This window comes from Fulmarus glacialis, unplaced genomic scaffold, assembly GCF_000690835.1.
Source record: "Fulmarus glacialis isolate BGI_N327 unplaced genomic scaffold, ASM69083v1 scaffold30959, whole genome shotgun sequence".
In the NCBI taxonomy this organism is placed as follows: Eukaryota; Metazoa; Chordata; class Aves; order Procellariiformes; family Procellariidae; genus Fulmarus; species Fulmarus glacialis.
Window position 1 is genome coordinate 1 of NW_009235723.1, and position 14,527 is coordinate 14,527.

Consider the following 14,527-nt stretch of genomic DNA (forward strand, 5'->3'; position numbering starts at 1 on the left):
CCGATGCAGAAGTGTGCCCCTCATGCCCCCCACCCAAACCACAACCGTCTTGTTTTTGCTGTCATAGCACATAGCCTTTTATTGCAGAATCTGCTAGACTTGTATCGTAACTTTGTATCTGCAGCATGCGCCAGTTATTCTAGCCTTACAGTTTTGTGACTTAAAAGCAAAGTAAGTCGTTTGGGCAGACAGGGAAAAACATCTTTAACTCCGACTGTTATTGTTGTCTCACAATTTTAGGAGAGTGCAGAAATGTCTCCTTTCGAAAATAAAGGACTGATACTGGGCATAATGGCGGGGACTGCTGGAATAAGCCTGATGCTGATTTGGTACCGTAAGATCCGAAAACCCGGTGCAGCTGTGCGTATACCTGCCTTCCTAGATGTAGGTAACAGGCTTAATTCTGTGGGCTTGCAAAACGAAGCTGCTAATGAGCAAGGAGTAGTAATGGTTTTACATGGAAGGCAACTGCAGATGCTAGAAAAATTGAATGGCTTGCTAGTAAGTGTGGACGAACTGAAGAGAGAGGTGAAATTTCTGAAAGAAGCTATTCCAAAGCTTGAAGAACTTGTTCGAAAGGAGCTTCAGGGGAAGGGGGATGTTCAGAAAGTTAGCCCATCACACAGAGCAACGAAGCGGAGAAAAGCTGAAACAGCTTCTGGTGCAACAGAAACTACCAGCTCTGAGGAGGCCGAAAGTGAAGGAGGGTGAGTCAATAATATTTTGTATATACTACAGTACACATACAGTGCAAATTACATCATTACCAATGTGAAACTTTGTATTTTAAACAGGACCCCTTTTAAAGTGTTATGTATATTTTATGTTTCTCTATACTCAGGGAAAAAAAAACCCCAAGAATTCAGATTAATAATTTCTAGATCAGAGAAAACTCTGGGTGACCACCTCTGAATCTGCACTACAGCTGCAGTTGGCTGAACACCAAGCATAATAGAGATTTTTAAGGATGCACTTGGTAACAATCTGATGCAGTATTGCTATATAGCTATGCAATGAGAGGCAAAGTTCAGAATAATGGTGTGATTTTAAAAGCACTTCTAGTAAGAAAGTAGTCTTGTCTTGTGTCTCTGATAGAGTTTGTTCAAACTGTATGAATGCTCTTGTGCTTTTTGTGGTAATTGTCTTCTATGGGCCTCAAAGATGAGTTATTAGACTGTTCTGCCTAAAGGTATTACATGCTATGAAAGCTATGTCCAAATGCAACATGTGTACAAAATGGCAGTATGTTCATGTATGTTTGCTGTTATATACACTTTCTGGTGGCTTAAAAAGTAACACGAGGGATTTAGGCTACTGACTCAGTAAGGTAGAAAGTTCCTAGTTTTGATCACATCTTGCAGTCCCATTGTGGTTAATGGGATCTTTTATACACGTGAGTTGAGGAACATGCTGAAGGATCAGATGTACCTGGAGTCCAGGAGAAGGATTATATTTTTGTCTGTTCGTATGTTACCTAATATACCCTCCAGTAGTAATGTAAAAATGGTGATGATATTATTCTCCTGTAATTGCAACTTTGTTTTGATGGAATCAGATTAGATACTTATACGCAATTTAATAAGGGTGTGTTTATAGCAACTGAGTTTTTTGAACCATCTCCTCAGTGTGCTATACATACCTGTGTAGGCAGCATTATGTCTGTAAATTGCCTATCTTAAGTCACTTTTTTTCTTTAAAGATATATTAATTAACTGTGATATTCTGAAGACAACATGCTGTGTATAATAGTTAATGGAATTCTATATTTTAAGAGTTCCTCTAAATTTATTTTCAGTTCCTGTGGGCAAAATTTCTTGTTGTGTTACATCCCAGCCCACATGCTTCACGAGTCTTATATTTTGGTACTTTATTTTGAGACCTGTCAGTTCTATTATGAACCAGTTCTTTATTTTAAGTATTCAGTATTGGCAGGGTTATTCAAAGACAGTCCCCCTTCATATGGTGTAGAAACATTTCAGTTCTATTAGTTTCTCAGATTGTTTTATCCATTAGTTGGTTTGCAGAGGCCTTTATGTTATGCATAAAATATTTGGAGATGTAGATAAGGCTAAAGGACCAGTTTATGAATAATCAGGTTCACAGACGCAATATAGGGATTATTCCACACCTAGCATTTGAGAAGATCCTGTTTTCTGGTCAGGAGAGATGCGTTGCTGTTTGGGAACTAGCCAAGGAAACTTGTCTGTTCAGGTTCTTCTGTGTGACGAAGAAGCTGATGAGATGATCCAATACAAGTGATTACAGAGTGCAAGAGCTTTGAATGTGTCCTTAAGAGAGGCCTTCTCTGACAAGTATTTGTATACAGTCAGAAGGAAAGATAATTCAAGGTTGTAGATAGTGTTAGTCATTTGGGTATGTGCTTTTCCAATGCTATTTTTTAATCCCTTTTGAAAAGAGGTGTTTTTTTCCTACTAACACCTTGTACTTGATGTGCTTGTTTTGTGTATCTTCTCTAAATTTAAGACAATTTTATTTCATTTAAGAATTTTCTTTTTGTATTTTTGTCTTCCTTTTGCAAATGGAAATAGGTTGTTAATCCTAATGTGTGTACAGTTGCAACGTATACAGCTTTTTCTGAAGTCTTATGGAATTTTAATGACAGTGGTGCATGTTCTATGGGAGTTTGCCATGAGAGACAATAACAACACACTTTTTTTCCCCAGTTAACATGCATCACCACTTCATATGCTGTAGGTATAACACCATATGCATTGTTTTATACTGTTCTGTGGTGAATTCCATGCACAATAATGCATTCAGTTGCTAGTTTGTGCACTAGAGAAATAATTTTTCTCTTTGTTACAGATTAAACACTTTTTCACTTTCTGTATTCTATCTAAAGTACATGCAACATGTTTTACTGTCTCAGCAGTATTTTCATGATCTAGAAGATAGGATTTTGCTTGTGTTAAGCACTTCTGGTTTTAACTGACAAATGGGTAGGTGCTGGGAATTGACAGATGAAGCAATCTTAAAGAGTTTTACGGACTGGATGATTACATTGGTTTCAGATTTGTAAAATTCTTCCAGAAAAGCTTTTAATAATGCCTGGTTTTTCCAAAAAATACTTGAAGCTGTCAGTCTCTGTTATGGTCCTCACTGCTTTGATCTGCTCTGGTCATATTCTCAATGTCACTGTTGGTATTCAACACCTTGGGAAGAGAAGCTTTCTATTTTGCCTTTCAAAAATTATATATTTCTGTAAGTGGAAAAATATCACATGCTTTTTAATAAATGAGATATATTTTTACGTAATAACAGATAGCCTGAATGAAAGGTTCACTGAATGGATGGGACACTGACTGAATGCTAAAGAGCCTACGGTTTCTAGTCTGTGCTTTTCTGTATTCTATTTTTAATAGTTTGTTTCAGTTTCCATCATTTACTAGTGAAAACCTCAATCTTTAACATTTGAGAATGTGTAACAAGCACTCATTCATTTACAAATACAATAAATTGTGTCTAGATGATCACCTGGGATGGAGAGTGTTACCTAATTCTCCTCTTGGTGATTTTAAAGCTGTTTTCTCTGATTCAGCAGTGATGAACCGTTGACATCAGTGTCATGTTTGGCACTGGTCTTCAGCTGGCCTGGCATCCAAGCTTTTCAAATTACATTTGGCATAAGTCACCAGAAAGATTCACTGCAGTAAATCCTTTTCCTACAGATGTTTTATTTATAATTTTTCCTTGAAATAGTTTAAATATAAAAACATTTCCCTTGCCTGCTTCTGAGTATCACTTCACTTATGATTTCTTCATTTATTTTTGCTGCCCATTTGTTTTCAATGCAACCCTCAGTTGACCTAAGAATCTGGTTTGCCAAACTTTTCCTCGAAGGTCACTTATCATTACTGATGGATATGCATTCTGCTGGGTCGCACAGTGCAAATTTGATCCAGATCAGTCTGTGACATATAATCACCTTTCTATTGGATTAGCTAGAGTAGATGAGACGGTGTTTGTATCAGCTTGTGATTTTTTAAAGTTGGCAGGGGGACCACAGATGATATTTGATCTGTCTAAAAGCTGAAGTGTTGTCAACAGATGATACCTGGTTAGGCCCGGTGTCTGCAATTTACAGGCAATCCAACACAGTTTTTGAACCAGCAAAATGAGTTTATACCACAGTGGTGTTTTATACCATGTAGCTCACTTTTTTCTTAATGCAGTACTAGGTGCCTGGATTTACTGGACAGCATAACCACGGTGTGGTGAGTCTCCAGCACGGTTTCCATTTGTTCTTTGAACTTTGAACAGTCCTTTGTGATCCAGCTGAGTCCTGTTGGTTGATCATTGCTCCTCGCATTCTTACCACTGTTTTTCTCTTTTAAATAAAATCTATTGGTAATAAAGGTGAAAACAAGTTGACACAGACTGTAGACATTTTTAAAGTTCTTCCATTTTCTCAAACATTGGTCAATGTGTTTATCACATGTAAATTCTCACTTTTCTATTTATCATTTGATAAAACCTCTTGCAGGAAAATACCAGGTAAAATTGCTGATGTCAGTGTTGTTATATGAAATATTTGTAGAACAAACTGTAATGACTCTTCCTCGTTTTTTGTTAATTTCCCTTTTGGATTAGTATCATCAGCCCTTGGAGTTTTTAAACTGTGTTAAAAAGAATCTCCACTTCTGTTTGTGTTAGTACTGATTTTTTTTTTTTTTTTTTTTTTTTTATAGTATTGCTTTTCATAACATGCTTTTCTAGAATGAGTAGCTGCCTAAGCCTGCTAGGTGCTTTGTTGAAGTCAGTTATCAAGCTCTTCTTGTCATAGTTTTATATCAATAATATCTGTTACACTCTTACTTTGTCCTTAAGTAGCTGGAAGGACTTCCTATCTTGTAATAAAGCTGGCTTCAGTTCAAATTGGTAAAGTACAGCTTACCCAAGTTGTTAGGAAGAATCCTAGCTGTTTATTTTTTAAAATTCTGTATTGCCTTCTTAACATGTTATGTTTTCATGCTTAAAACATTTCAGCTGTGATAAGGATCGAACAGAGGGCTAGCAAGAAAATGAATGTAATCAGAAACAAAACAGAAAAACATTCTTTATGCCTAGTTTGCCACAATGGTTGAAGTGATATTTCGTGTTTTATAATTGATTCAATTACCTTGCTTTCGTTTTACCCCCATAACTCCTGAGCAATGTAGGAGTTTGCCAGGGGTGCGTATTTAGTGATGTGGGAACTCATCACAAATAAGTCATGAAGCCCTTGGCTATCACCTTGGTGCTTTTACCGTGGAAAATGCTGGGAGGCAGCAATGTCAGGTCTGGAGCCAAAGAAGAAGAGATAAGGAAGAGAGGTCCCTCTAAAGGTACTATGAAGTTACTTTTCTGAGGAAAGAAAGGAAAAATTTAGAGGAATGCTGATGCATCTCAGGGGTAACTAGCATGCCTAATCTTAAGCACTAGCAATTGTTTGCACTTCCTTGGACATTTTGGTATCAGGACATTTAATTTCTTGCCTTCCCGTGAAAAAACACTTTTCACTTCAAACCAAAACTTGGAGAAGATTTTAGACATTTTGTTTCTTTCATTTGAGAACGGCATTCTTATCTGTTGGTTGTGTAGAAACTCCTGCCCCTTTGTGTAGCTCAGTGTCTATTCATCTATGTCAGCAGGCACAGGGTTATATGGTTTGTTGCAGTCCCTAGGAATTACTGACATTGCATTACACTGAAAAAAGTTATTTACTGTTGTGTTTTTCACTTCCCACAGGTTGTTTTATAGGTATTGTTTTGCCTTCTTTAAAGCACGCAATCAACAAGTAAATTGAAATTTATGGCATTCTCCTCAAGGTTTAAGATGGTCTGCTCCACATTTAAATTCTTTGAGGATTCATAAAGCAGATAAATAGAGGAGGTAGGAGAGAATTTCCCGGGACAGTGGAGGTGAGAGGGAGTGGGGAAGAAATGACCTGTCCTCTCTGCTGTTTCTCAGCACAAATGTGGCCCAGAGATCATGTTTCTGTGGGAGAGGTGGGATGAGGAAAGGCTTGATGCAGTATGGTCTGATCTTAAAAGGTTATTTTTCCATGATATTTTATAATTAGCTCCTTATGGGTTCACATCATCTGTTAGATAGAGACTTACTTCACACTATTTCCATTTGAGTCTTTCAGTGAATATTCTCATGTGACTTATCTGATGTCATATGAATTTGGTGTTTGACTATGACAGTTTGATACAGTGCTGCTAGAAATCTCTGCTGGGCTTATTTGGAGTGACAGGGCTTGGCTGTCAGCCCAACCTTGGCCTTTATATTTTTGCTAGGATAGCAACATTTTCTAATAATCACTTTTGTCTCTTTTCTAACATTGGAACAGTAGTGATCATAGAAATTTTAGCAGATGTTTTTGCAGCAAAGATAAAAATGGCATCATCAACATCGACTTCCAAACACTGATTCCTTACTTTCGTGTCTGCCTGCTTAGGTAGCATTTGATGCAGTGCCCAAACTCCTGTAACTAAGGAGTGTTATGGTTGCAGTATTGTATGGGAATTTGAAATGGCCTTTACTGCTGAGTTGTTGCTACTTTATATTATCTAGCGCCCTTATTTTAGGTCGGTAATTGCACAAACCCTCAGTGCACTTATCTTTTAATGGAGGGGGGCACCCAAACCATGTGAGGAAGTGTACTTTCCAAACATACTTCCCGTCATAGGATTATGTATTGGATCTAAAAGACTGTCCCCCTCCCACCAAATCCCTTGCACTTTTGGTCAAGTTAGTGCTCTTACAAACGCAGCCTATATATGATGTAGCTCTGCACCCACTTCAAAGTAACTATGGGAGAACAAGATGCTGTGTTTTTAAAAATGCTTCAGAAAACCAAAATAAATGTTCGGTGACTTACAAATAAAGACTCTGCAGGATGCAACATAGGATGTGTCATCAACTTCAGCATCATCAAGATTATGTAAAACAAATCCGTAGGAATCTATGAAGTTTCCATCCCTGCTCTGCTCCATGTTGTTTGTCAGTTTGAACATGTACACATGGTTCATGTATGTATTGTTTTATCCAAATGTATTTTTGAGTCCTCTTTCCTATATTATCGGGTTAATTGTGCAGTGAAACTATCATGCCACATCTAGCACTTCTGTAGCTTGATAAGCAGTTGTACTTGTTCATTTACAGGCTGTAAGTGTATCTGCTCATGTTTTAGTTCTGGTCGCTTCTGAAAGTAATGTATTGAAAACAGAATATTTAAAAGCCATGATTATTAACCTCCATTGATATTGCTGACATTCTGTACTGGTTATATTTCTGGGAAAAAAACAGATTTTGTAAATTTTGGCTGTCATGGCCTACTTCAATTATTCAGTTGCTTAATGTGTATAGTACATTTCATGCTTTTTCTGCTCGTAGTTACCATTTAAAAAATCTCTGAACCTGGCAGCTAATACTTTTACATTGTTATTTCTCATCAGAACAATATTTTCAAAAGTGGAAATGCAGAGTGGCTTTTCTGTCCATTTTGAGCACATAAGCAAAAAGCTACTTTTAAAAAATAATGCCATTCAGCTGCTCCTATATGAAATTGGAGGACCCTAATGCATGCTCAGCACTTTGGACAGTAAGGCCATCTGCTTATCTCTTATGGCTTTTGTAAATATTTCTTTGTCCTTGATTGCCTTGTGCTGAGTACTTGTGCACTGAGCATAATGAATTAATATAAGCTCTTTCCCAGTTTCAGATACTCTGACCTTCAGAATGTTCAAAGGAAATAAGTAAAGGAATTGATAACAATGATGGTTTTGCTTATATTTAGATCTTACGAGTGTTTAACAAAACATTGTATAAGTGATTCTTATAGCACTTACGTTTCGGTTAGCAAGCTCGTTCCTGTTTCAAAAAAATAGGGAAATTGAGGTAAAATGTTGAAGAGGCCTATTCAGCGTTACAGAGCATGTCTTAATAGCCATTAATGATTTAAAGTGTTCTGCATCTGAAACACAATATGTATCTGCATTTTTAAAAATTTTTAAACAGGCAGCAAGACAGTGTAATTACTTCCCTGTTATGTTTGGAATATGATTGTGTCCCTTTGAAGATAAAGGTTTTGTAATAATAATAATAAGCTTGATACCACGAACAAAAACTCCTTTAAGGTTGGACAATGGAAGAAATTGTGCTCCAAAATTTTTGCACTTGAATTTAACAATGCTTTACCATTATTTTTAGAAAATATGGTTATTTTTTTCTGTGATTTTAGTTATCTTACAGCTCATACTGATTCTGAAGGAGACTCTGAGGAAGAAAAGGGATGTATGAAATCACCCGATGCCATTGTGAAATCAGAAGAAGAAGAAGAGTTATTTAATCTTTTACAGCAGGTGGACAATTTGCACAAGGGTTCAGAGGATGATAAAAAGGAGGGCTTCAGGCTGCTGCTTGAGAAAGATGACAAGGTACTAATGGGTAAACTTAATATGATGTTGCTCTTAACTTATGCTTTGCACTGCTTTTGAGAACTTCCTTAATACAAGCATTAAAATGCACACAGGAATGGAAGATGAAATTTCATGTGTGTTTTTAAAATACAGTGAAAAAGATATGTTTCAAGATGGTGTCAATATTCATGTTGGGTGAGCACAGAAGTTTTACTATTTTATATCCGATCCAGGCTCAATAACTTTGAGGCTTTGATGTATGTATTCTTGCATGCGACAAAGAAAGATCATGGGCTTTTTTCTACGTAAATGATACTTACTTTTTAGAATGGTCTATGTGAGAAAGTCCTGTGGAATTAAGTAGTAACCAGACCAAGTGTTCTCAAGAAATTGAACTATGAGCCTGTAATCTGCTTATACCTTTCTGGTGTACTTCATGTGAATTTTTCCTGTGACTTTACTGTGCACATATGTAACTCCAGATAAAATTTCAAAGTGGTTTGATGTGCAGTGCTTAATTCAGTGTACCAGTTTCTTCTGATTTGGCAAACATTAGTTCTGATTATATTTTCATTTACATATTGAAATACCCAGGAAGGTAGATGAGATACTAATTGTGAGTGAGTGTGGTGCTTATGGCATACCTAAAGAAAGTATACATCATATCATTCAGGGATCTGTTTTGTTTTACTTTTTTTTTGTTTTTGTTTTATAATAAAAAAACTTTAAAATTGATTTATGAAATAAAGCCTCTTTAGACAGCCCAGGGTATTTCCGAAAACTTTCTTCTCCTGTGGTGGTGAAAAATTAGTCATCTGGTTCTCACATATACTAAGAGTAATATAGAAGGATGCAAAATAACCAAAGATTTATGCCATGTTCCAATAACCTGCTTTAAGCATTATGAAAGGAAACGGTTTAAATCACATTCTGAACAGTTTAATTACCCAGCTGTCCTCTACTTTCAGTATGAAAACTGTGCGGACTTTCTTTGGAGACTTGCACGTGCTTATGGAGATCTGTTTGAGATGACTGCTGATGCTGAGGAGAAGAGGAAATATGTTACTGATGGTAAGCAGAGGAAAAATGTTTATGTAGAATGCCATCTGAATGTAGTGAAACATGCTTTGAACTTTGGTTAAGTTTTCCAATCCAAGGAATTTCCAGTCCAATAAATGGGAGCATTTGTACTGTAATAATAATGTTTTGTGCAATAAAATGCCACAGTATACAACTTCAGTTCATTCTTTCCTCACTGGAGAGATCCAAAATTGGTGAAGTAGTAGTATTGTGGGTCACAGTTGAAGGCTGTTGACTCTGGATTGTGCCTTAAAATCCTGTATGCTGTTGAGAATCAGATGGATACAGAATATGAAAAAAGGCAGATCCTGTCAGCACAGTTTCTTAATTACTTCTTTGGGACAGCGAGAGGAATAAGTAAATGCCAAGACAAAGTCAAGGTTTGTTTTTCTGCTTTCCTGTGGCAAAGGAGCGCTCCTGCATATCAGCAGCCTCTTTTGTGGTGATGATGGGGATGAAGTTTTGTGAGTCTGGAAAAACTGTTGACCAGAAACAGAAGTCATGTGTGACTTGATGTTGCTTCCAGGCATCTCTCCCCATGTGTCCTGTTTGACAGCTTAACCTCAACAAGGTTCTGATTTTCTTCTTCACAGCACTTTTTCTTTTAAAAGCATTGCTCTTTTTTTCACTGTCTGGATGCATATTTGCTAGAGGTACAGTTTACGTTTCCCTTTCAGTTTTGGGCCTTCTTCTCTTTATTACAATAAAACCTACATATTCTCTACCTGTGTCACTGTCCCCCAGTCAACACGCTGTTCGTACAATAATCCTTTTTGCCTGTATTTGGGAATACTTCTCTCTCTCCTTTGTTTCTCCATTGCCTATCCCTTTTTTGCTGCACCAAATTCAGGTTTTATAAGTGTATTCCAAGTTCAGTTTTTTTTGTCTTTTGTGACTCTTTTCCCATTTTCTACTTTTTGTTCTGTCAGCAGCGACATCACCACTGACCAAGCAGCAGTTTTGGCTGCCGTTTGTTATCCTTAAAGGCAATGTCATGCCTTTGTGCTGTCATTACATATTCCATAGCCAACCTCAGCTTGTCCAAGGTCCTTGTCCCTATCCTGTTGTCATCTAAATACTCATGAAGACTTGCACTGTCTTAGCTACTTAATTGCTACGGTCTTTGCTTTAGTAGCAACTTGGCTTCTTTGTATGGAAATCACCCAGTGTAGTGAGGATTATGACACAAACTAAATCACAACAGTAAACTCTGTTGCTGGATCCTTTGCTTTTACCAGTGACTGCATGTAGCCTCAGTTGATGAAAGATAATGGCATAGCTAAAGACAGGGAGAGATAAAGAATGATGGAATGAAATTGGGTCTTAGGTGTTAAGTAACCAGACTAGTTTGGCTCATTCTCATGAAGTGGTGGGTGGCGGCAGCCTTTTTCATCTCATTTTTTGGAAGTGGTGCAGAGGGATTGAGACTGCGGGGGAGCTGGCAGTAGTTTCATGGTTTTTTTCATTCCACTGGGTTGGAGGCCTGTGTATGCTGTTCTTTGTTTTTATGAAGTTAACTTGCAATACAGAAATGTCAGTGTGGCTTAATTGGTTGCAGCTGAGACTTTGCAAACAGCAAGCATCTCATCTGAACTTCTTACTGGGAGCGTGGGTTTGATCAAATCACCTACTGTCATCTTTATTCAGTTAAAAGTGGAACTTAATGGAAGTCTTTGTGCTGGAAAGGAACTTCAACTAGTTCGTTCCTGTACCCAAGGCAGGAAACAGCTTTGCTGGTTCTTCTCACAGGTGCTTCTCTAACTTGCTTTTAAGGGTCTTCAGTCTTACGGACAACACAACCTCCTTTGGCAGTCCAGTCCAATCCTTCCCTGATGTAGCTGCATCTGAATTGGATTTTGAGAGAAAATATCAAAATTGCACCCAGATATATATATGCACATATTTATATATGTATGTATGGGTATATAAATAACGTAAAGCCAGGATGTTACATTGTCCATCTAAATGTTTACAAGAACAGGAAGCAATTTTTTCTTTGCAGCTAGAGTATATCAGGTTGCTTCGTTCTCGGGAGTTGCATAAAACATAGAAGAGTACAATAAATCCTTTAATATATTGTATTCCATTTACAGGAAAGATTAAAGCTGAAAAGGCTGTGCAGCTGGATGCCAGGAATGCTGAGGGTCACCAGTGGTACGTTTGAGAAAGTGTGCATTTTTACAAAGTTATATGTATTTGTGGAATCCAACAAAAAAACCCAGCTGTCTTTGGCTCTAAATAGTGCCCACAGCAAGTTACATTTATCATTCTGCAGTTTAACATCAATTTCATAAATTATTTATGAATATCTTTTCCTAGTTTTATGGAACTCAATTATCATCAATTGCAACTAAAAATTACACTGAAGTATTCTGTGAAGCATTTACTATAGCATGTGAAACAACTCAATAACCATACTTCAGTACGTACCATGAAATGTAGAGGGGAATATTTGCTTAAACCAGTGTATTATTGCTCAAAGAAGCCATAGTTTTCCATTTACCTTCTCTTTCAATACTTCACAAAATAATGTCATTTGACCTCGTATTTTGTCCTTTCTTTTGCTTGTAATAATCTAAATTCTAGTAATTAAAAATAGACAATGAGAGGACTATGGAAGTTTCAATTAACTTCTCAATTTTTGTTTTATCATATTATTTTCCTCCAAGCTTGGCACTTGGATTAATTTTGAAGACCCTGCCGGGACTAAAAAACTCCTTGCAAATGTAAATATTTTTTTATCAAATCAACATTATCAGGTAAAAGATAATTCTGCTGAGTTCTAGCTGATAGTTCCTCACATTACAATTTTATTAATCAATTTTACTGAGCTCCTGACTTCTTTTCTAAAATTGTTAGCTTTTCCTTTCCATTTTGGTTTCTATGTTCTTCATTAATATTGTCATTACACATGTAGGGTGGGATTTCAGTTAACTTTTACATATCTAAACCAAATCCTCCCTTCACAATCTAAAAAGAAGTAGCTGCTTCTGGAGTGCAGTTCATCTGAGTCCATTTTGCCCATCTGCATTAAGGTGAGATGAATTTCTCCTGAGGTTCAGTTGATAATATCTCCATTGCCAATAAAGGGAGCACATGTCAGCTAGCTCAGGTTTAGATACTTGATTAGACACAGATGTTTTAATTTAATTAGGTGACTCTCTGGCTTGGTCTCTCTCTCCTGAACTTCAAAGATGGCTATGTTATTGTTCCACGCTGTGTTCCTCTGAGCGTTGGCATATTTCTGTGACTCTTTTTTTTCCTGCTGTTAATAACAACTAGTGATCCAAACACCTGCTTTGTAACAGTGGAGTGCTAGAAGTGGTGTGCTGTGGGAATCTCGACGAAGCTTCGCTGTCCCGGACTGATTTGCATTTGCTCTTTCCGATGTCTTGGAAGTAACGATGATGCCTGCCTGGAGGTGGAGCCTAGGCTCCAGGTGGCTATAATGTGGCAGTTTAAGATAGGAGCCTTTGCTTTTGACCTTACCCAGCTGCTTGTTAATTCCTACCAGCTGGAGGTTGCCCCTGTGGCAGCAAAACTAACAGAAGAGGATCATCTGAGCATCACTCCTCAGTGCAAAGTGATTTGAAGCCCATATAGCTTGAACACCTGCTGAAAGCAATTCACAGCCATTTCTGCTGTTTGCCTGACCGCACCCATGGTCACTTCTTCAGGGTAATGCTGGTGTACCCCTCTCAGATAGAGCTATGTGTATAAACAACCACAAAATCCCATGCAAGCACAAGTCCTGCCCCTCCCTCTCTCCCTTCCTCCCCAGCCCACGAGACTGACAAAATCTCCTAGTATAAATACAACATCACTGGCAGAAACTACGCTGATAAAAGCTTACATGTTGTTCAGGGAGATGTAGGTGGTCTGCTGGACTTCAGATGTGAGATCCTGTACTGGCAGGCACATCTAGCAAGGGAAGAATTACGAGTGCAAGGAGACGTGTTCCAGAGGTTAGCTCAGAAAGCCTATTTGAGAGGTTTAAGAGGAAAATCTTACATTTTGTAAGCTACTGCTTCTTGTAACAGGCAATGGATTTCTGTATGGTTTACAGTTTTCATCCTTTTTGTATCTGGGTTGCAAGTGAATGTGAGGGTTTTATCAGTTACTGTTGAACTGATGGCTTTCTAGTGATGTAGATGGACACCACAGATTTGAATAGTTTGGTATAATTTTTTTTCTGAATATTTTATCTGCTTGTCTTTCTTTTCTGAAGTCTTTCTGACTTGGTGCATAATTTTTAAAGTGTGATGCCCCATACAGGTTATGCTGCTCTAACTGAGGCTTTGAATACTGGGCAGAATGGACTTCCATGCTCCAGACATTTGTATGTTTTTGTCTAGTCTGCCAACTGTTGTTCAGTCTGTGGGTCCAGTAGATCCTTTTCTGCTGTGCTGCTGCTTAACCAGATGGACTTGTTTTGTAACTATACATTTCTTTTTTTCTTCCTTGGTAGAGTGCTTTACACACATTTCATTGATTTCATATTGATTTCAGACCATTTCTCAGGTTTATTGAGGCCATTTAGGTTTGTAAATGCTTGCATCCCCTCCCAGATTACAATTTTATTTTAAAAGTGTTTTGTTGTTTTGTGGGTTTTTTTAAATCATTGACTTCATTAGTGAAATTACTGGAAGATAATGGACCCAGCACAAAACTTTGTGGAACACCTATAATGATGCTCAGGTTCACATGAACCTGGTTCTGCAACCATCTAAGGTGATTTAATCGAAACGATATTTCCATGGTTAGATTTTGAAGAACATCAGGTAGGACAAAGTCAAAGGACACATTAAGGTCAAGCTATATCCCATTTGTTGCATTCCTCTGATATTCCAGGCTTGTTTATCTTGTCAGAAAAGAAAAATATTTTTGTTTGATACTGTTTGTTCACAGCAAACTTCCGTTAACTGTTTTGTATGCTTCTGCACTTACAGAATAATTTATCCTGGAATGCTTTCAAGTTAGGCTGGTTTGTCCATTAACGCCCCCCCCTTTCCCCCCCCCTT

General features: G+C 37.6%; 1 protein-coding gene across 1 annotated transcript; it reads left to right on the forward strand.

Annotated features, from left to right (window-relative positions):
* Nucleotides 1-252: 252 nt before the first annotated feature.
* On the forward strand, nucleotides 253-13,098 carry LOC104072132 (regulator of microtubule dynamics protein 2-like). Its single transcript, XM_009586131.1, has 5 exons — nucleotides 253-707; nucleotides 8,249-8,444; nucleotides 9,395-9,497; nucleotides 11,600-11,660; nucleotides 12,906-13,098. Exons 1-5 carry the CDS (start codon nucleotides 253-255, stop codon nucleotides 13,096-13,098), a joined length of 1,008 nt encoding a protein of 335 aa, XP_009584426.1.
* Nucleotides 13,099-14,527: the final 1,429 nt, after the last annotated feature.

Bases quoted from the DNA above. Each gene is read 5' to 3' on its own strand.
- LOC104072132 (XM_009586131.1), top strand. From the start codon at position 253: ATGTCTCCTTTCGAAAATAAAGGACTGATACTGGGCATAATGGCGGGG. The intron at 708-8,248 runs GTGAGTCAATAA...CTGTGATTTTAG, and splicing joins GAGGCCGAAAGTGAAGGAGG to TTATCTTACAGCTCATACTG. The intron at 8,445-9,394 runs GTACTAATGGGT...CTCTACTTTCAG, and splicing joins TGCTTGAGAAAGATGACAAG to TATGAAAACTGTGCGGACTT.